Genomic DNA, 20,098 nt, shown 5'->3' with positions numbered 1-20,098 from the left:
TCGCCAGCTGGCGGCGGCCATTACGACACACAGAGGAGGACAACAAGAATCTCAGGGCGGCGGCCGTCATGCTCTTCGCGGCTGTGCGGTGCATTCAAAATGGGAATCGACTTGAGAATGTATAAAAGGTGTTTTAGAGTAGATGAAATGTTGATGAGTATCGTAGAGGCTAATAGGGTGGGAGAGCGGAATACGCGTGCGACTGGGCTTGATTGGTTCAGCGTTCAAATATGTCAAATGAAAACTTTGCAACTTTCACCGACTGGGGCGGTAACGCCGGCTCGCGATGAACTCGTGGACGAAAACGTTCTTTTCAAGTCATTGTTCAGTCTTCCACTCAAACCATTGAATACATTTTATTCACACACGTTCCATTTCACGAGAAGTCGACAGCAACCACGGCGGCGTGACGTCACGCGACCGGACGGACGAGCGCGCGACTTCCACTTAGCGCGGGACGTTTGCGAGCGGCTCGCCGTCCAGGACGGCGAAGATGTCCTCCAGCGACTCGCGGACGCACCGCAGGAAGCGCGAGACGTCGCGCGCCGGGTAGCCGCTGACGTTGCACCCGATCCATTCGTCGTGGACGCCGTAGCCCACGCCCAGCCCGTCGGGCACCACCGGCGCAAAGCCGCCCAGTTGCACGGCGGGACTGGACAGCGTGCTGGTGGACAGCACTACGTGGTTGATGGCGGCGTAGGCGGGGTCGGCGTAGAGGGCGTGCGGAGGCCGCCCGGACGACGCGGCCAGGTGGCGCAGGGCGAACAGGTGGCGGTCGAACCCCTGACCTGAAAAGCGCAAAGGGCGCATGCGGGCCACCGAGGGACTGCGGGCGAATCGGCGGCGGCGCACTCACCCGTGGCGGCCTCCTTGGTCAGCTGCCCGTGATAGTCGGAGCAGCGGCGCAGCATTTGGAGCAGCCGGCCGGCGTCGTGCCGGGCGGGCTGGCGCACGAAGGCGCGGGCGCAGCGCTCGGTGAAGACGCTGGCGGGCCGGATGGTCTCGGTGCGGCCGTGCCTGAAGGCGGCCGTGCTGCAGGACTCGTACGACGCCGCCGTGGCGCCGTACTGGCGCAGGAAGGCCATCTGGAAGGCCAGCTGCGCCATCGCGTCGGGACTCAGCTTGGCCTTCTTCAGGCGCTCCTTGCCGCCACCTGCGGGCAAAAGGCGACGTTGCGGCGGCCGCTTCGGCATGTCTGCCCGACGCTTCCGACTCGGCTTACTGGTGCGCTCTTTGTCCTCGCTCGTAGGACAATTTAGCGCACCGGTATGATCTCTAATAAATGCTCAAAATGGCTTTTCACCATTGACCTCATATAGTTGAATGGAAAATAAAAGGGAGAAATACATCAGTAAAACAAAACAAAAACAAATCGTACTCCACGATGGCGTGGATTTTTAGAATAATAAATAACAAAATAAACAAAAAAAAACTTCGTAAGAAAATAAATAAAAACGTCAATAAAAAAAATCGGAATAAATGCATCATAAAAATAAACGTGTCATAATCCCCCCAAAAAGAGGTCACAAATAAAAATCAATCAATCAATAAACGCATCAAAAAGGAAAACAGACTTTCTTCCGGCTGCAATGAACATCGGGCGGCGCCGTGCCGACGCAAAAGCGCCATCTTCCGGGCCACGGAGTGTGATCTATCTCCGTACTAGGAAGACGCACAACTCTTACTCGTCTTACTCGTAGCGCTTTTTCCATCGTAAAGCCGTTTGAGCATTTCTTCGCTCTCGAGCCTCGGTCCATGTAGAACGACCTCAGTACTAGCGCCCTCCACATTTTTGCCTCACTTGTAACGTGTAGCTGTCCTACTCGTATGCCAAACTTGTTCTCCTCGTGAGGACAAAGAGTGTACTAGTACATGGACCTTAAGATGGATAGCAAGTCCATTTTCAAACGACTTTTTACAAAACCGTTTAAGCATCTATCTCATATTCTTGACACGCCTACTAGTTGGGCCTAGTCGTGTTACTAGTGAAGCACAGTGGTTTAATGGTAAGGTTTAATTGTGTACTAGTTGGCCAAAAGTGACACTGGTAGGGGGAAATACGTTACTAGAAAGGCAAACACTGTCACTGCCATTCAACTAGTGCGCTGACTTGTCCTACTAGTGAAGACAAAGAGTGAACTAGTGCATAAACCTTGAGATGGGACTCAAGAATACAGAATAGAAGTTCCAATGGCGTACCTGCGTACGGTCGCACGAGTCGCTCAAAAGTGGCACTACTCGTGTTCACGAGGTTGCTAGTGCAGCGGGGCTCTCCATACGTCACCTGTAAACTGCATGGCGTCGATGGTGAGCTGGGACACGGCGGCGTCAAATCCGGCTTTGGCGTTTTTGATGCCGTCCCGCAGCTCGTCGTCCAGCTTGAAGTTCAGCCGGCGCACGGCGCCGCACGGCGAACCGCCGCTAGTAGCGGAGCCGGGGTGCACTTGCGGCTTGCGGGTGGTGTCCTCGAAGATCTCGTTGAGGAGGCGCAGTACGGCCACGCCGTCGCCCCACGAGTGCTCGAAGTTGATGGCGGCGTGGCCGTCGCTCGCGACGATGATGCTGAACGACTTGTCGAACCTGCGGGGAAAAAAAGAACAAAAACCGTTAAAGTACAAAGAGGACGCTCTTTGTGCTCACTAGTAAAGCAATTCTGCACTCTAGTCGAACGACTGTCTTACTCGTAACAATTTTCGCCAGCGTGAGTGCCACTAGACTCACTAGTGTGCAATTACACCTTACTAGTAAACTACTGTGCTGTACTAGTAACACGACTAGACTTAACTAGTAGGCATGCGTCATCCTTGTCAAGGACATCGAAGGACCGCGTTGTTCAATCTCCTCGACATCCAGCGTCAGGTCCATGTACCGGTACAACTCTTTGTCCTCACTAGTAAGAAAATTCAGCGCACTAGTTGAAGGGCTAGGGCGCACTAGTAGACTGTGACTTACTATTAAAGTTTTGTTCCACTATTGTATGATATTTTCATACGCGAGTAAAACAAGTACGTGTTACTAGTGAAGAAAACTGTGCAGTAGCGGATGTGTGCTCCACTTTTCTACTCATGATGTAAATAAGTTGAATTTCACAATGGCACTAGTAGTACGAGCAGCACGCAGATGTCAACAACGCACAGTTTTGCCTCATGAAGAAGATATAGGGTTTTATGGTGTAACTGGAGGCGGCACGGTGGACGACTGGTTAGCACGTCTGCTTCACAGTCCTGTGGACCGGGGTTCAATCCCTGGTGCACAGAACTGTGTGGAGTTTGCATGTTCTCCCCGTGCCCGCGTGGCTTTTCTCCGGGCACTCCGCTTTCCTCCCGCATCCCGAAAACATGCATGAATTGGAGACTCTAAATTGCCCGTAGGTGTGACTGTGAGTGCCAATGGTTGTTTGTTTCTATGCGCCCTGCGATTGGCTGGCGACCGGTTCAGGGTGTACAGTTCTTCTACTAGTGCACCGAATTGTCTTACTGGGGAGGCGAAAGAGTGAACTAGTACATACACCTTCAGCTGGATATCAAGAATGTTGAATACATGCCCAAATGGCTTAAGTCGCCGTACTAGCTGGTCAAAAGTGGCAGCAGTAGTGTGAAAGGGGTTACTAGTAAGACCTAGTCATTGTACTAGCGCTCTGAAGAGCGCACTAGTACGTGGATATGAAGGGCAGGTGGCACGTACCATCTGTTTACGCCGTCCCCGTGCAGCATGTTGTGCGACGCCGCCACGCCGTCGCTCAAGCTGACGTCGTCCAGGCACAGACAGAAGAGGGCGCTGTCCACCGCCGCCAGGGTCTCGCCGTTGCCGCAGGCGACCAGCTTGTCCCTCAGCCCCGCCCACACGTCCCGGTTCTCCGTCGTCAGCGCCCCCGGGGGGAAGTCGGGCGCCGGCGTCGCATCCGACAGGATGAACCTGACGGGAAACGGAGACCGGCGCCACGCTTTCATCGCCGCATGAAGACACGCGCACACACACACGCGCGCAAAACAGTAAACAGTAAACCGCCACAACATCGCGGTCCCCCTTTTTTTGTTTCCAAAAAGTTTTGTTCATATTTCTATAGGTATTTCTGTGTGTATTGTTTTAAAAGTGTGTTTGAAGACCCTAAAACAATTTTGAGTCAAAAAAAATCTAATTTTTTCTATAGGTATTTCTATATCACGGATTTTCACTTATCATGGGGGGGGGGGGGGGGGGGGGGGTTACTGTACACATGGGAAGACACACGCACAGACTCAAAGTCAAACAGACACACATACATGATAAGGCTGACGTCAATTGGCTGCGTGCCCGTACCCCAGGTTGTGGCGGATCTGCGCAGGCGCCGCCATGTTGCCGTCGGCGTCCACCGCGTCAAAGACGTACATGTTGCCTCTCCTCATGACCAGCAGGTGGCGCCCCCTTTCGTCGGTGAACAGCTCGTCCCGCCCTCGCCGGGGCACGCGCGTGGAGTTGAAGAGGCGGAAGTACTGCGACATGTCCAGCGGGTAGGCGTCGACCATGTAGGCGCCGTACCAGGCCAGCGAGGCGGGCACCCAGCGGATGAACCTCTTGAAGGCGTCGGTGTCGCCGCGGGCCGGGTTCAGGTGGAACACCTCGGGCTCCAGCAGGCCGGCCCGCAGCGTCTTCATGAAGCGCAAGGCCGAGCACGTCATGTTGCTGGCGCGCACCAGCTGCTCGTTGTACCCGCCCTCGGGGTCCGGGTTGAACGACACGAACGGGTTGAAGTTCAGCACCACCGGCTGGCGCGCCGACAGGTACATGTCGAACCACGGTCCTGAAACGGGGGGCGGCAACGCAAAGGTTCACAGTACAGCCGTGCCTTGAGATACAAGTTGAATTTGTTCCGAGACCACGCTCGCATCTGAAGCGGTGCGACAACTCATCCGTTAGGAATCAAATGAATCGGAAACTGTTTGGAGAACGGTTTACGGACTTCGTTGAACTTCAAATGGTCCGAATCTCCCAATTTCACACTCTCGACAAAGACCGTTACTCGCAGGTGCCCGGTCACCGCGGGACGCTGCGCTTCAATCCCGGCAGTGATTGCTTTGCTGTCAATCACGTGCCGATGGGGTGTCACCTGAGATGTAGCTGGTGTGTTTGTTTTTCTTATCCTGAGCCAGCAACTCCTCTTGAAGCCTTTTTCCTTCACCAGCCAGGAAGTCCTGAGCAACTTTCTTGGTCTCTCTGAAGGAAGACAAAACCGTTTTGTTTTGACCCCAAAATAGAGGTGATGTTAATGGGATTTTTGGTTTGTATACTGTGTGTGGGTGTTGAGTGGGTGGGTCTTAGAGCTCACCTGAATTGTTGGCCATCCAGGAGGGGCTGTTGAGCAGCTAAATACCTCCTGATGGTGTCCTCCAGCTTTGGGATCGGCAACCTGAACCAGGCAACGGGAGCGTCGGTGTCAGAGCAACGAAAAGGCAAACAAGCATTCGCACCAACGGACAATTTTGTCTTCAATCAAGTTCACATGCGGGAATGCAAAAACAAAACAAAAAACACACCTGAGCCCAGATTGGAACTCGGAACTCCCGCCTGTGAGGCAGATGTGCTACCCAATGCTGCGCTCATGTCAACCACCAGTTTCAACCCCGGAAGAAAAAATGGTTCTCAAAAAGTGTGGTACGCGGGCTCTAGTGGCACACAAAAGAATCACTGAATTCAATTTAAAAAAAAAAGAAAAAGAAAGAAAAATGTCATTGACAACAAATGGAATCCATCCATCCAATTTCTGAAACCGCTTCTCCTCCCGCGGGTGGCGGGCGTGCGGGAGCCTATCCCAGCTACCTTCGGGCAGGAGGCGGGGTACACCGTGAACCGGTCGCCAGCCAATCGCAGGGCACACATAAACAAACAAGCATTCGCACTCCCGTTCACACCTGCGGGCGATTTAGAGGCTTCAATGAACCTCGCACGCATGTTTTTTTGGGATGTGGGAGGAAACCGGAGTGCCCGGAGAAAAGCCATGGAATACAGTCAAATATATTAAGATGCAGCTTTTGGCTATGCATGCATCCTGGTTAAAGTTAGTAAACTAGTGGAGTACATTTTTGACTTCATGTACAGTACATATTTTAGGTACCATTCATACAGTTCAGTTGTATTCAACACTTACAGTCCCGTGCAATTCCTTTGTTTTGTTGTATACTGAAGACATTTGGCCTTCAGATCAAAAGATGGCTATGAGACACAAGGTGCTCTGTCCTGAGCTGTTTAACACATCTAGGTGTAAATACCATGAAATAAAAGTTGGAATTCTCAACTTTTGTCTCACATTCTTCTTTTTGATCTGAAAGCCAAATGTCTTCAGTATGCAACAAAAACAAAAGGAGTTGAACTTGCCTTCCAATACTTCTGTAAGTACAGTACAATACATGTGGTTTAACAACTGTTTGTTTTAAAACATTTAAGTACACTATTTTTATGTTCAATACATTTGAATTGAATGATTATTTCAGCAGTTTTTTTTTCTTTTGCTGCGCAGTGTTAATCTTCAAAATGTACATCATGTTACAGTGGCTTACGATAATAAGTATACTATTTACAAATGGAACCTCTGCCACATTGGAATGAACACTTAGGCATACTATGTCATTATTGTTTTTTACGTTGGCCATTATGGTGGTACTTGAGGAGTTCAGTATTTTGGGAGGCAGTACTAAGTTAAAACGTTTAACAACCGCTGTTGTAGAAAATAAAAACGTTTACATTTTTTGGGTGGGGGTCTGACTGGTGCCGAGGCTGAGCACAACAGCCCCCTCTAACGGCCACTAGGTGAACTCAAATGTGCACTTTCACCTGAATTCAGAGTGAACGTTTAATGTGTCACCTTGTGAATATTTTAACTGATGTTCTCACCTTGGTAAACTCTTCTGGTAATGCATCGTGGGCACCAGGCTTCTGTGCAAGTACTCTGAAGAGGAACGCTCGTCTTTGCTGTTGTATTTTCGCTTGCTCAACGCCCACCATAACCACCTCGAATGGATCAAACCGGCGGGTTTCCTCAAAGTTTCCATGCAGAGCACTTTGGCCATGACGCGCGAGTGAGGAAAACAAACAAACAAAGACAATAAATTAATTTATTGCACGAAGACGCTCAGAGGGCGAAAGCCAGCTGTCACCTGAAGCTAGCTCCTTAGCGACCGACTTCCGCAGCGCACTAAAAGACAAACTGTCTTTGAATTATTTTTGCTTTTTTTTATGCCAGTGGCGAAACTTTGCCACACAAAGTAACACCGAAGTTGACTCTAGACACTTTAAAATAATAAAATTATTATATATAAATCTATTTTAGGGCGCTGGGATGCAAATAGTGAAAACAATTAAATACAGGAAGTCAAAGCGTTCATTCGTGTCACGTGCTCTCAAAACCACGCCCACGTGATAAAAATACCCACCCCCACCCAAAGATTCACGTTTTTAAACGTTTATTACGTGCAAATAAGTACAATTAGACTTTATTCATGTTAGCCGAAAGCTACACGGAGTACACTAGTCTCCTAAAGTACATAAAGCACGAATTCAACATATCGCCACCGCAGTGTGGCCTCTTGACCAGACGATGGCAGTGTCGCCCAGGTCCAAATAATTGCCGTCCCTCGTGTGGGATTGAAGAGCATGCGCATTAGAACTTGTTTCTGACTAGGCTAATGGCTAAATTAGTAAATTGACATTTATTAGATAATATTCACGACACAATACTTTTTTCACGGTATGTGTACACATATTTATTGACGATATGTTTACATACTAATTATTACAGTGTTAAATCAATTCATGGATTTATAATCGATCGAGTTCGATCATTTCAACGAGGAACGTGTACACGACGTCATGACTCCATCACAAACATTGCTGTGTCGTTTTAAGATTACTGTAATGTAACAATGTGAGGCCGGAACGTCTGAAATTGAAATCTTGCGATAAAATACAACTTACTCTGACGTCGACTAATCGAGTCTGAACAGAAAGGAGGCAACCCGGAAGTGCAGTTCAAGAGCAGCAAAGTTCGCTGACACCTGTACTAACTCTTCTTCTTGCCAGTGTTACCTCGTTCTTCTTGACAAAATGCCCGAAAGACACACACCAAGGTACGAGTAATAACATTACAATTGACTCGTATTAGTTATTCACTAAGCTTACTTTTGTTTTAACACACTTGTTACAGGGCGTTAGCATTAGCTGAGCTCAAGTGTTGTTGAAAACAAAAGTTGTCACGATGCACCTTTTTTTTTTTTTTTTTTTGCATTAATTTGATAAAGAAAAAGAGACGTTTCCCCTTCGCCACTAAATGCTACAGAAGTGTAAGAACGTCCGTGCTGACGACGCATGCGCACCAGGGGGAGACCTGCCGTTTTCAGTTCTATGCATTTGTGTTTGCGATGCTAAGCAAATATTTGTCGTGTGAAGGATTGTGGCCGCCAGGAGCAGCGCCAGTGACAGCCTGGAGGGCTTCAAAGCGCACGCCGTGTTCCAGGAGATCAATAAGAAGCTGCAGCAGGTGAGAAGGTGGAAGAGGTCAAAGGTCGTTCCAAGGTTGCTCCGGGGTTCCAAGGTGCGTGCGATGTTTGCGCAGGACGGCGACGCGTTTGTGAAGAAGATCGGCGGCGTGTTTGCATTCAAGGTGAAGGACGGTCCGGGCGGTAAGGAGGCCACGTGGTTCGTCGACGTCAAGAACGGCAGCGGCTGCGTGCACAACGACACGGGTGACGCCAGCTGCCCGCTACCGCCTGATTGGGCTCGTAAAGATGAAGAAAAAAAAAAAAAAAGGTTTGATGAAAGTTTTTTTGTGTGTGTCAGCCAAGAAAGCAGACTGCACCATCGCCATGTCCGACTCGGACCTGCTGGCCTTGATGACAGGAAAGATGAACCCACAGACGGTATGTATACGTCTGTCACATGGCATTCGATCACGTTCGAAAGTGTGCCATTATCTTCCTAACTAGTTCAGGCGTCCGAGTGAATGCCGCATGCTGCCGAATAGGCAAATCCAATGTATCGACAAACATTAGCTTGGATTCTGAAAGAGCGTCTACAGTGCGTTAGTCATGTCTATTCGTACGGTCGACGTGCACATGTGGCAATGAGGACAAAATGTACCGCTTACAGCTGTAATGCAAAACATTTCAAAGGCATCCAGTATAATAAAAAAGAAACATTATCAAATAAACCAGATGAGCAAAAACCACTTGAAGATGGTCGTGATGCAAAGGAAGAAGAGTTGCAGTGGTTTGATTGACAGGCGTCCATCTCCACCGCACTCCCTGTGAGCGCTTGTCCCACGTTTTCCGGCTTAATCTGTCACGGGAACGCCTGCGGCCAGCGGTTCGGTTCGGCCCGTGATGGCGCCCGCTGCCGTCAGACTTGACGAGAGCGTTGTGGGCGGCCGCTACGCCTCGATCGGTAGACTCGATGCGTGTTTTTCATCTGCTGTTCAAAAATAAATTCAGCAAAATGAATCCTTTGTAATAAAGGCAAGCCAAAAACAGTGGTTGTATGTGGCGGTTTCTTACGACATATTTGAATCATTTTTATGATATTTCTTTCTTTGTATTTTTGATTGCTTTGTATTTTTATTCCATTTATTTTGGACTTCTTTTACTCTTTCTTTGTAATCGAAAGGAAGAGTCCATTTTGATTTCCCGGCTGTGTGTCTGGAGCGAGATTTCATGCACGGCGTGGTCCAGGAAAGCGCTCTCTCTGGAATCCATCAATACACCGGGAAGTCGTTCAACTCGGAACAACACGACAATGTTCATGGTGTTGCTAGTGTTGCTTTCGGAATAAATCCCAAAATCAATCTTCAATAAAGCTCATATCCTGCCGGTTACTCGACTGCGAATACCCGTCTGCCGGAGAACGGGAAGATTTCGCCGCCAATTGGCCGTCTGTTGTCGTACGAGAGCGGCTCCAACTACCGCAGACGAATTCCTTGTGTGTTTTTGTCGTCCTCGGCAAATAAAGGTGATTCTGATATGGGGCGACGCCGAAGGCGCGAGTCTCAATTGGGACTCGCCCGTGCACTGTTAAGACCTCCAAACAGACGATCGCTTAGAAATGGGCGATATACCCGTAAGCGGCGGTGCAAAAGTTGAAGCACCCTGTCGTGGGGGTTCCCTGTGCTCCTGAAGAGCCTGAATTTCCGCTCTGGGGCTCACCGAAGGAGGCTCTTAGCCGCTTTTATTTTCCCACCTGTCTGCGCAGGCCTTCTTCCAGGGCAAGCTGAAGATCACCGGCAACATGGGCCTGGCCATGAAGCTCCAGAACCTTCAGCTGCAGCCGGCCAAGGCCAAGCTGTAGACGCCCGGCGGGGTCACCCGGAGGCGGAGGCGGAGGCGCGGGAGTCCGCTCACACGACTCGAAGCGACCGATTTTAGGACTTGGGACTTGCTTGGACCGGAAGTAGGAAATACTCGCCTCGACTTTGACTTAAAGTATGTGACTTGGCAAGTGTTGCCTGTTACATTTGAAAATGTGCATAACGATTCAATATTCAAGTGTACCTTCTGTTTTGTTTTTGAAAGAAAAGTTATTTTTTGTGAGCTTTGCAGCTACGATGCAAAGTGCAGACGCAAGTAGTAATTACTTTTCAATTTGAATTCAACTGTGATTTTTTTTTTTTTTTTTTTGGGGGGGGGATCAAAATGGGATTAAGAGAGAGGCAACATGCATGCGAGGTTTGCAAGTCAAAGATAAGAGACGGACTCCAATGACATTTCACTTCACTGGTGACTATAAAAGCCACAAAGACAGATGAGCTACGTTAACATCACAGTTTAGCTGATTCACTTTGACATCAGTTATGCTTTTATTTGGCAAGACAAAGTAATAAACAATACCAAGGCTGTTTTGGGACCATGTTAGTCCAACTAACTAATTAACGAACACAAGTACAGATGGCTAATGAACAAATACAGTTGTCCCTCACCAGATCGGGGTTCACTTTGACTTTTTTCCATGTGGTGGATCTTGAGCTGTACCGCAGAATTTTGTGGCATCCATTTTGTCACTGCAGAAAAAGCGGCGCAATCAGCCCCGGCCGACAAGGAGGAAATTGTGTGTAAAAGGCAGAGAATGGCCAACGTGTGGGATCCATTTACAGTGCAATGTGTGTGCCGCAGAGCGGAACTGCTTCGCCCCAGTGCGTGTCTACGGTAAAGTAAGCGCGGTCGGCTCCTTGAACGTACGTAGCCTACCACCGCTAGTTGGAACTAGCATAAGAGGGCTCGACAGCAACTTTTGCGCCGGTGGCACGTGATTTGCTCGCACTCTTTCTTGGGTTGTTACAGCATGACCACGCAAGTCCTGACTTGACTCCACTTGCTTTGTGTGACTTTTTCTTTTTTTCTTTTTTCCCAGTTCGGACTAGAGACTCCCTCGAGACTTCCTCCCACCTCTGGCGGGAAGGGCCTCAAAGATGGAGTCCAACACGTGTTTTACATTTAGCGCGGCGTACTCATTTACATCCTTTTTCCACCTTTAATCATCTGAAGTCTTTTCTGTTAATTTGGCCAACATGAGCGCTGTTACCGTTTCTTTTTATAATTTTTTTTTTTTTTTTAAGCTCGCACTCAACGAGGGTAAAGAACTCTGTGAATTTTGAGCCGTTTAACTTGTAGGACCTTAAATGCGGACGTCTGCGTCGCGCCGCTGCGTGACGGAAGCTTCCGGACTGCCGCGTTGACCCACTTTTCTGCTCGGCGCTCAGGCTGGGATTACTCTGGCGGAGCCCGCCGGGATGCGCGGGATTGGTGTCATCCCCCTTGTGTGCGCGTGTGCACAAGACACACTGGAACACGTTGACGTTCCCGCACGAACAAGGTCACCTGCAGGTTTTCGGACATTTTCTATTTTCTTCGGAAAGCGCGGCGGTCTCAAACTTTGGAATTCTTATCATAGGAATTGTTCTTCGGGTCGTTTTTGTTGAAATATCACACCCTGCTCGATCTGTGACGTAGCCTCCGGTTACGCTGACGACGGACATTAAAGATGCAAAAAATGTTTTTTTAGGATCCAAGAAATGGTTTTTAGGGTTGACTTGGGACATTTAAGTGTTTGTTTGTTTTTCATAGAAAAAATTCAGATGGATCAAACTGTCTGCAATCTAATCTTACAATGTCTAACTACAGTTCATTCATTATTCATTTTAATGAAGTGCTCTGTGAAATAGGAGTCAAGTATAACAAACTGATTGATTGTTTTTAAGATGATCGACAATTCCCTGTAAGATTAAAATGGTAATGGTGACAATAAAGTTTGTCTTTCAAACAAGCGACTTCTGTATTAATTGTGTATTGCAGAGGGACCGTCACAGCCGAAAATAGATTCCTCAACCTGTACCAACGAGTATTAACTTGTTTAACACACAAACAACTTCAGCACAAGGTTAGCTAACTTTTAACCGACCGATAAATGAACAAGCGATTGACGAAATGTTTAAGATGTTGACCAGTTGTCAGGTTGACGAAGATGCTAGCGATCAAATAGTCGTGTTGTACTACAGCGTGTGCTGTGGAATCGCATCCATCCCATAATAATCCTCCAGTCAAAAATGTGTTTCGTGATCAACGCCATCCAAGGTGGACCACACTAACTTTTCGTTGGGCCCGCAAGGGACGATTATTGTCGGAGAAGACTGAAATCCATTCGGAGGCCCGGGTGAGATTGTGCGAAACGTGTTCGGGCTCCACTATATATTTGCTACGACGGACACGTGACGACGCAAGATACGTTTTCCGACTTTGGCCGCTTCCTTTGGTACGGCGGCACAATGAGAATAATCGAAACAAAGGTCGTCAGGTTTGCTTGTCGAAATGCAACGCCAACAACGGCGTGCTTGGGATTGTGCTCGTCTTGCATCATCCTGAGATCTGTTTCTCATCAAATCGTTCCAAGCGACTTGTCGCAGATAAAAAGGACAAATCGTCTCGTTGTGTAACATTGTGTGTGTGTGTGTGTGAGTTATGTAACACGTCAGCCATTGTTTATGGCGCTGGCTGTACAGTCCCGGCAGCAATAATAAGCCGCGCTCATGTTTTTCTCTTCTTGTACTTGAGTCATTTTGGGGCTGTCGGGGCTTTGCGCGGACATAGCGAGCAGACCCCACCCACACACTTTTAAGTGTTTACTCACCACAAGTCACGTGAGCAGCAAACGCTCCACTCCCGCCACGTTAACGAGAGTCCCTCAATGGAGTGCACGTGACAAATGACAACGTTGTTTTTGCCACTGGTCCCCATGCAAGTAGACCGCAACATCTAAAAACCAAACCAAACCGAGTCATTAACGTCTAACCCACCGACCGTCTGCCTAATTGACCGACCGATCAAGCGATCGACCGCCTGATTGGCTAATTAACCAATTTACCGATGGACGGAGTGATGACTTAATTGGCCGACTGATCATCTAACTGGCTTCGAGACCGACCGACAGACCGACCGACCGCCCTGCCTGCGAACAGACTAACCAACCGACTGACTCAATAACCGAGAACAACAGTCAAACCATAGCATACGTACATTAAAAATCCGAATGATTATTAATCATCAACATATGATTTTGATTAGTCGTTGAATAGGGTGCTGAGAAAGTGGCTTTTTCTTCTATTTTCGTCTGTTAAAAAAGTCGAAGTGCGCAGCGTCGCTCTGCGATCGGCCCGCCGTACGACGCACGCCTCGCGGTCGCCGACGCCGACGACATCACTTCCGGCCCGTCTCCTAATAATCCCAATCGCGTGTTTCTCGTCCGACCAGATCCGAGATGGAGCGTCCACGTGTCCTGCCCCGCCTCCCCCTGCCGGGGCGCGCGCGCGCGGGCGCGCGTCATCGTCAGACTGCTGCTGTTGCTATGGGACGAGCTGCGACTGCTGCGCGCGGACGCGACCATTTGCGCGAGTTTGTCTGACGTCCGCCGCCGCCGGTCAGTCGCTTCTCGCGTTTCTTCCATTGCCGCGTCCTCGCTGTGAGCCGTCAGCGTCGTCGGCACGTGTGCGCCGCATTGGTGACGTCACGCGCCAAGGGGAAACGGTCCACTACTACGTCGAGGTAGAACGATTACCGATTGGGATGCTTTTTGATGATTTTTTTTCCAAAAATCCCACAGCTAATAAGACAGCAATTTAAAACTGGGTTAACTTCAGGCAACTATTTACATTTTCAATCAACTTTTAAGAGATGCTGGGAACTCCCTGTACGTCTTGTTTGGGGAGCTCTCTATTTATCGAAGTTTTCATTCGCGCAGCACTTTTTTTTCCAAATCTGAAAACAGAGATGTCGATGTTGCAAGATTAAAAGCACATTTGTAAAATCTGTAAACATACACTTAGAGGCATTTAAACGTGTCGGAGTTTGTATTATTCCAAATTGTCTTTTACCGCAAATGAATATCGCCTCCAAATGGCTAACGGTTATCGTTGTTATCGGCCCTGAAAAAAAGGATATCGGGCTATCCGTAGGGCTGAAAAGTGGGCAGAGCGCCCCCTGCGGTAGCAGAGGCAGGCGATTGTGCGGAAGGTCACGTGACCAACGCGGCCCACGAAATAGCTGACCTCCTGTGTATGCTTTGCTAACGATCATAACGAGGACTGATTACGTGATTGTTTGAAGACAAACTTGCCAAAATTCCGTTTTAAAACACACTTCATACCGCTTACGACTCAAATGTATTTGTGTGTCGTAAATGTAAAAAATGTTTGTTAAAGTGTCTTTTTTGCAAAAGTACTACAGTGACTCCAACTACCGGAGGCAAATTCCTCGTGTGTTTCAACATACTTGGCCAACAAAGATGATTCCGGAGTGGTGCGTTTTTAGTCTCGGTGCACGCCGGGAAATCCCCGCGCAGTCAGCGAGTTGACGATTCGGATGTGGATGTCAGCGTACCGCGCGGATGATTCACCCCAGCACGAGGCCACTGGAGCCTTGTTGAACTTTTATGGCCAAAAAAAGAAAGAAAAAGAATTCTGTTTACAGGAAAGTATGTTACGATCCAAGACATTCTGGTTCTTGTGCAACAGGAGCCCTGGGATGCGAGCATGGCCTTTCCCAAGCATTCCATCCCGCGGACCCCTAGCGTTCTGCTGTTCCTGGCCGGACTTGTGGTTCTGGGCCAGATCCCAGCGGGGGCGCGGGAGGAGGAGCCCGTCAGGGCTCCCGACATCGCCGTGGCCAAGTCGGACCCCGGCGAATGCCCGGCGGGCTGCAGCTGCACGACCGAGGGGGCGGTGGACTGCGGCGGAGTGGATCTCACCGAGTTCCCGACGGGGCTGCCGGCGACCACTCGCCAGCTGGCGCTACAGGTGCGACCCGCCGGGAGTAGGTCCCCGCGCCTGTGGGCGGAACCGTCTAAGTCACCTTGTCTTTTGTCTCCCGATGGCAGAACAACAAAATCGAGGAGATACGGGTGGAGCACCTGTCGCACCTGCACCTGCTCGAGACTCTCAACCTGCAGAACAACTGGCTCACCACCGACGGTCAGGACTTGACTTTCAAATGATTACTTCCTAGTCCACTCAGTAATGCATGTTACAAAGTACACGTAAACTGACAACTAACCCTAACCACCGCCCAATAGACAGACCGACTAACCTGCCAACCAACGAGCGACGTAAGCAACTAACCGACTTAGCGACTCTCCCATCTACGTACCGACTAAATGGCTAAGTAGGGTTAGGATCGCGTGAGGAAACCGAGCAACCTCCCTATCAGCCAACTGTCTGACTTTTTTTTTTTTTTTTTTTTCTTCTCATCACAGCTCCATCTGGGATGGCATGGTGGTCAACGCATGTTCTAAGGTTTCAGGGTTTAAAACCCAACTTCCTGTGTGTAGTTTGCATGTTCTGCATGGGTTTTCTCCGGGTCCTCTGGCTTCCTCCCACATTCCAAAAACATGCATTTCAGGATAAGTGAAGACTCAAAATTGTGAATGGTCATTTGCCTATATGTACCCTCCGATTGGTGGGCGACCAGCCCAGTGTCTACCCCCCTCTTGCCCAAAATCAGCTGCGATAGGCTACGGCTCACCCAAAACCCTAATTGAGGTTAAGTGCGATAGAAAATGGATGGACGGATGCGGGTCACTGGCTATTGAAAGTAGAATGACTCTATGTTCTCTTTCCAGGGCTGGAAGATGAAGGTTTTGAGATGTTAGAAGAACTGGCTTATTTGTACCTGGCCAACAATCAGGTGAGTTGCAACTGCTTCTTCACATGAAGCTCCTCAGACCTCCAGCTATGAATTCTGGCTTGTTCCGAAAGGTTATTTCGCAAGTGTCGTTCCACGCAAAGTTTCGTCTTGTTCTTTCTTCACCCGAAGCTCCTCAGATGTCCTAAACGTTCTATGCAAGGTGTCTTCTTGTTCTTTCAGCTCACCTCGGCACCCAAAGCCTTGCCGCCTTCGTTGGTCAGCGCTGACTTTGCCGCCAATCAGCTTACCAAGATCTTCCCGTACACGTTTGGCTATAAACCGAACCTGAAGTACGATTGCGGGACTTCCGTTCTTCTTCTTGAGGATTTAGTCTGAAGGTTCTCCTGACACACAAGCAAATGTTTTCAGGTCTGTCTATCTCCACAACAACAAGCTGACAGATGGCGGGCTTCCCAATCACATGTTCAATGATTCTGACAACCTGGAGATCCTCACCATGTCCAGCAACTTCCTGCGGACCGTCCCCAAGAACCTGCCCCCAAGCTTGTACCGTCTTCACCTGAAGGTCCTCCATAGGATGCTTTCTGTCCTCTCTGGAGAACCACATTGACTTTTCTGCGGCTTTTAACAGAGCAACAAGCTGGAGGAAATCCCAGCCGGAGCCTTTGACAGCTTGCAGAACCTACGGGAACTTTACCTGCAGAACAACCTCCTGAGCAACGAGGGCATGGACAATGAGACCTTCGGGTAGGGACAAACCTCAGAACGTAAGTGTCCCGAGACGCGCGCCTATAACTATGCCGATGTCTTGATGTCTTCCAGCCAACTGAACAGCTTGGAGTGCTTGGACTTATCCAACAACAACCTAAGCATGGTGCCCAAAGGTCTGCCTCGCAACCTTGTGCTGCTGCACCTGGAGAAGAACTCCATCCAGAGCATCCCCGCAGACGCTCTCATTTCTGTGCGCAATCTGGAGTACCTTCTGCTGCACAACAACAAGCTGCGCTCGCGCTTCATCCACCCGGCTGCCTTCCAGGTAACCCACGCCTCACCTCCGAGGTGCGGCGTAGGGTGGGGGGACACCAGTCACATGGCTTGACTCGAGTTAGACTTGAGTCGCCAATTTTAGGACTTGGGACTTGCTTAACCCGAGTTGTGACTTCACAGGACTTGCTTTAATTTAGGTTGGGCTCCACTCGACTCGCTTTATTCATGCCACGGTAACTCGGGACTTACTTGCAAAGACTTGAGACTTCCGATTTGGACACATGCGGCTTTCTCCCACCGTCACGATCAGACGTGCTCGCGTCAAGTCGTCCGCCTCCTTGACTCATTTCTGTGCGTCGCTCCAAGGGCCTGAAGAAGCTACACACGCTTCACATGTACAACAACCAGCTGGAGCGCGTTCCCAGGGGTCTTCCTCGGCGGGCCAAGACCCTCGTGCTGCTCCACAACTCCATCTCGGAAATCGGCCGCAACGACCTGGCGCTGCTCCACACGCTGACCGAGCTCAACCTCAGCTATAACCAGCTGAGTAACACCAAGCTGCACCGCGACGCCTTCCGGAAGCTGCGCCTGCTGGAGACGCTGCACCTGTCGGGCAACGCCCTGCGCTCGCTGCCCGTCGGTCTCCCCCGCAGCCTGAAGGTGTTGGAGGTGAAGAACAACCGGCTGGGCTCCATACCGGACGGAGCTTTGACGGGCATGGACAAGCTGCAGAAGCTCATCCTCAGTGAGAACCAGCTCAGGCTCAACTCCGTCTACCAGGGGGCCTGGATGGAGCTCGGTGCGCTCACAGTGAGTGTGGATGGGGGCTTTGGTGGTGGTGGTGGTGGTGGTGGTGGTGGTATCGACCTTGACCTTTCACACAGACCTCACCCAAGGAGGACATTTCTGTAACTCTGTAACTCGTTGACGGTAGAAGTCCGTGTTAGGTGTTAAACTTTACGATCCGGTCTCGGCTTTTTCCGTGATCCCCTTAAACACGGCCGCCGTCCGCCTCTGTTACACTTCTGATGTTACCTGAGAAAAGCCATTCCGTGAACTCACATTTTGGTCACTGGTTGTCGAATGGGGACAATTGCTTTCAACGCAAGATGGTTGGAAAAGTGGATGTAGGGGATTGAACTTGACGCCCTGGTCCCATCGTTTACCACCATTCCCCTTTCGCACAGCCACTGTCCCGCTTCTGACACTACCTCTAAAGCTGAAAAATTCACTGGTCGAGTAAGTGTCAGGTGGTAAACACGCCAGTCTCGGCTTTCTGCTTTCACCGCAACAGGGTGGGAAAAGTTATTGTCGGCTATTACGGCGTCACCATCCGGTCGCAACTTTCCAGTCGAGCCGGGATTTATCTGCTTGTACCTTTCACACAGAAATATTAATGTAACTCCTCGTTTGCCGGCAACTTTTGCTTTCAACGTCAAAGGATGGGAAAAGTGAGTGTCGGGTGTTAAAAGTTCCGCGGGCACTGACTGGCAGTGTGAAAGTTTTTCAATGCTTTTCTTTGTATTCTCGTTTCACTCCTGACATTGCGATGTTGTTCTCGTAGACGTTGGACCTGTCCAACAACCAGCTGTCGCATGTCCCGTCCGACCTGCCCGAGTCCCTGGAGTACCTTTACCTGCAGAGGAACCGCATCGCCGGCATTCCCGCCTCCGCCTTTGAAGGCACCCCCAACATCAAAGGAATATTCCTGCGGTAAGACCACACCCGCTTCCGAAGTCGCGCAGCGTAACTGCTCGCAAGAAACAATTCACCTCACAGCTTTGAATGGCTTTATTCATTTTCAAACGCCTTTAATGTCAACGTTGGTTATTTGGATGCGAAGGCATACGCAGCAGTGACAAAAGTAATGGGACTCCTCCGGAGTTTGGCACAGATCGCACACTTTCGACTGCATTGAGTGGCGAGAGAGGTCCTGGCCAGTGTTCCTCCACACCAAACTCATCCGAGCAGGGCTAAAGTCTGAAGCGTAATTGTCCAAAATATCTTGACGAGAAGAAGAATAACTGATCGATAAACCGATGAAGAGCTGCGTGCCCCAATACTTATGCCCGTACGGCCAGCTGCTGCCCTCCTGCCCCGGCAAACTCGAAATCATCCTAATTCAACCTCGTGTTCTGACTCCACACGGAAGGTTCAACCGTCTGCTGGCGTCGGCGGTGGACGAGAGCTCGCTGGCTCACCTCAGCCAGCTGCAGGTGCTCGACATCGGCGGCGGCACGGGAGCAGCGGGCGCGGACGCCGGCGAGGAGGACGAGGAGTCAAAGTGACTTCGGAGGGCACAAGCGCCGAGCGTTCCTGAGACATTCCTGGTGCGGGATACCGGATGAAAAGTTAGCTTGGGCAGGTTTTATAGGGCCGTATAAAAAGATACATCCAGATATGGTGCGTATCGCATAGCTCAACATCATTTGCTTGCTTTTGCCTGCCAGCATATAAACAACACGTCAACGTACCCACGTTACTTCCGTCTTTGCACGCGCGACGTCCACACTGTCACGCGATATTACGAGCAAGTGAGCGGCTACATCGTTACAAGTACAGCGGGGGCGCCGTCACGGCGGCCACCCCAGTGAATTCGTTGGCCGCCCTACTCGCCAGTCAGCCACATAGATCCTAGCGTCAGTTATATTACACGGCGGCAAATTAAAAAAAAAAAAAAAAAAAAAAGTTCAATTCATTCAAATACATTTTTGTTTTTCTTTTTTTTAATTGGTGATTTATCCAGGCTTATTCAAGAATTGTTTGGGTTAAAATAATCCGCGGATTTTCAGTGTTTACAGTTCGGCCCACCGCCATTTTTGGATGCCTTTTTTTCCACAAAGAACACTAGCAGTTTTGTACAAAATAAATAAAGGAAAATATGAAGAAATAAAGTGGTTTTATAACATGCAATTAGTGTATATATATATTGCAGAATTCGTGGGCTGGATGTGTGCCTTTAA

The 20,098-nt window shown here is 49.6% G+C and overlaps 3 protein-coding genes and 1 long non-coding RNA gene across 8 annotated transcripts; 2 read left to right on the top strand and 2 right to left on the bottom strand.

Annotated features, from left to right (window-relative positions):
- Positions 1–191: 191 nt before the first annotated feature.
- On the bottom strand, positions 192–8,756 carry cpt2 (carnitine palmitoyltransferase 2). 3 transcript variants are annotated; one of them, XM_061684106.1, is made up of 9 exons: positions 7,948–8,756; positions 6,868–7,033; positions 5,306–5,386; positions 5,087–5,193; positions 4,300–4,780; positions 3,685–3,915; positions 2,285–2,580; positions 857–1,153; positions 192–788 (listed from the first exon to the last, which is right to left on the bottom strand). In XM_061684106.1, coding segments are annotated over exons 1-9 (2,001 nt in total). In that variant the 5' UTR covers positions 7,949–8,756; the 3' UTR covers positions 192–447. The 3 variants fall into 3 exon arrangements, with proteins under 3 accessions (XP_061540090.1, XP_061540091.1, XP_061540089.1); XM_061684107.1 differs by lacking the exon at positions 7,948–8,756 and adding an exon at positions 7,131–7,355 and having other exon boundaries at positions 193–788; XM_061684105.1 differs by lacking the exon at positions 7,948–8,756 and having other exon boundaries at positions 194–788; positions 6,868–7,355.
- scp2b (sterol carrier protein 2b) lies at positions 7,960–12,273 on the top strand. Its single transcript, XM_061684111.1, has 5 exons — positions 7,960–8,099; positions 8,419–8,509; positions 8,585–8,714; positions 8,809–8,888; positions 10,213–12,273. Exons 1-5 carry the CDS (start codon positions 8,077–8,079, stop codon positions 10,306–10,308), a joined length of 420 nt encoding a protein of 139 aa, XP_061540095.1. The 5' UTR covers positions 7,960–8,076; the 3' UTR covers positions 10,309–12,273.
- On the bottom strand, positions 8,759–15,309 carry LOC133406466 (uncharacterized). 2 transcript variants are annotated; one of them, XR_009769058.1, is made up of 4 exons: positions 14,778–15,309; positions 13,141–13,265; positions 10,937–11,017; positions 8,759–9,438 (listed from the first exon to the last, which is right to left on the bottom strand). It is a non-coding gene; the product is annotated as an uncharacterized LOC133406466 (long non-coding RNA). The 2 variants fall into 2 exon arrangements; XR_009769057.1 differs by lacking the exon at positions 14,778–15,309 and adding an exon at positions 13,375–13,761.
- On the top strand, positions 13,749–20,048 carry podn (podocan). 2 transcript variants are annotated; one of them, XM_061684109.1, is made up of 11 exons: positions 13,749–13,926; positions 15,020–15,301; positions 15,382–15,475; positions 16,123–16,187; positions 16,368–16,477; positions 16,557–16,713; positions 16,780–16,895; positions 16,971–17,184; positions 17,502–17,945; positions 18,700–18,848; positions 19,288–20,048. In XM_061684109.1, exons 2-11 carry the CDS (start codon positions 15,038–15,040, stop codon positions 19,421–19,423), a joined length of 1,749 nt encoding a protein of 582 aa, XP_061540093.1. In that variant the 5' UTR covers positions 13,749–13,926; positions 15,020–15,037; the 3' UTR covers positions 19,424–20,048. The 2 variants fall into 2 exon arrangements, with proteins under 2 accessions (XP_061540093.1, XP_061540092.1); XM_061684108.1 differs by having other exon boundaries at positions 13,749–14,051.
- Positions 20,049–20,098: the final 50 nt, after the last annotated feature.

Source organism: Phycodurus eques, chromosome 8 (assembly GCF_024500275.1).
Source record: "Phycodurus eques isolate BA_2022a chromosome 8, UOR_Pequ_1.1, whole genome shotgun sequence".
NCBI classification, from domain to species: Eukaryota; Metazoa; Chordata; class Actinopteri; order Syngnathiformes; family Syngnathidae; genus Phycodurus; species Phycodurus eques.
This window is presented reverse-complemented; position numbering and strand designations above follow the sequence as displayed.

What these genes read in the sequence shown, in the direction of transcription:
- podn (XM_061684109.1), top strand. Translation starts at nt 15,038, where the DNA reads ATGGCCTTTCCCAAGCATTCCATCCCGCGGACCCCTAGCGTTCTGCTG. An exon ending in TGTACCTGGCCAACAATCAG is followed by an intron (nt 16,188 to 16,367) that starts GTGAGTTGCAAC and finishes TTGTTCTTTCAG; the next exon opens with CTCACCTCGGCACCCAAAGC. An exon ending in GGCTATAAACCGAACCTGAA is followed by an intron (nt 16,478 to 16,556) that starts GTACGATTGCGG and finishes AAATGTTTTCAG; the next exon opens with GTCTGTCTATCTCCACAACA.
- scp2b (XM_061684111.1), top strand. Translation starts at nt 8,077, where the DNA reads ATGCCCGAAAGACACACACCAAG. An exon ending in CCCGAAAGACACACACCAAG is followed by an intron (nt 8,100 to 8,418) that starts GTACGAGTAATA and finishes TGTCGTGTGAAG; the next exon opens with GATTGTGGCCGCCAGGAGCA. An exon ending in TCAATAAGAAGCTGCAGCAG is followed by an intron (nt 8,510 to 8,584) that starts GTGAGAAGGTGG and finishes ATGTTTGCGCAG; the next exon opens with GACGGCGACGCGTTTGTGAA.
- cpt2 (XM_061684105.1), bottom strand. Translation starts at nt 7,043, where the DNA reads ATGGCCAAAGTGCTCTGCATGGAAACTTTGAGGAAACCCGCCGGTTTG. An exon ending in TACCAGAAGAGTTTACCAAG is followed by an intron (nt 5,387 to 6,867) that starts GTGAGAACATCA and finishes TGCCTGGTTCAG; the next exon opens with GTTGCCGATCCCAAAGCTGG. An exon ending in CAGATCCGCCACAACCTGGG is followed by an intron (nt 3,916 to 4,299) that starts GTACGGGCACGC and finishes GTTTCCCGTCAG; the next exon opens with GTTCATCCTGTCGGATGCGA.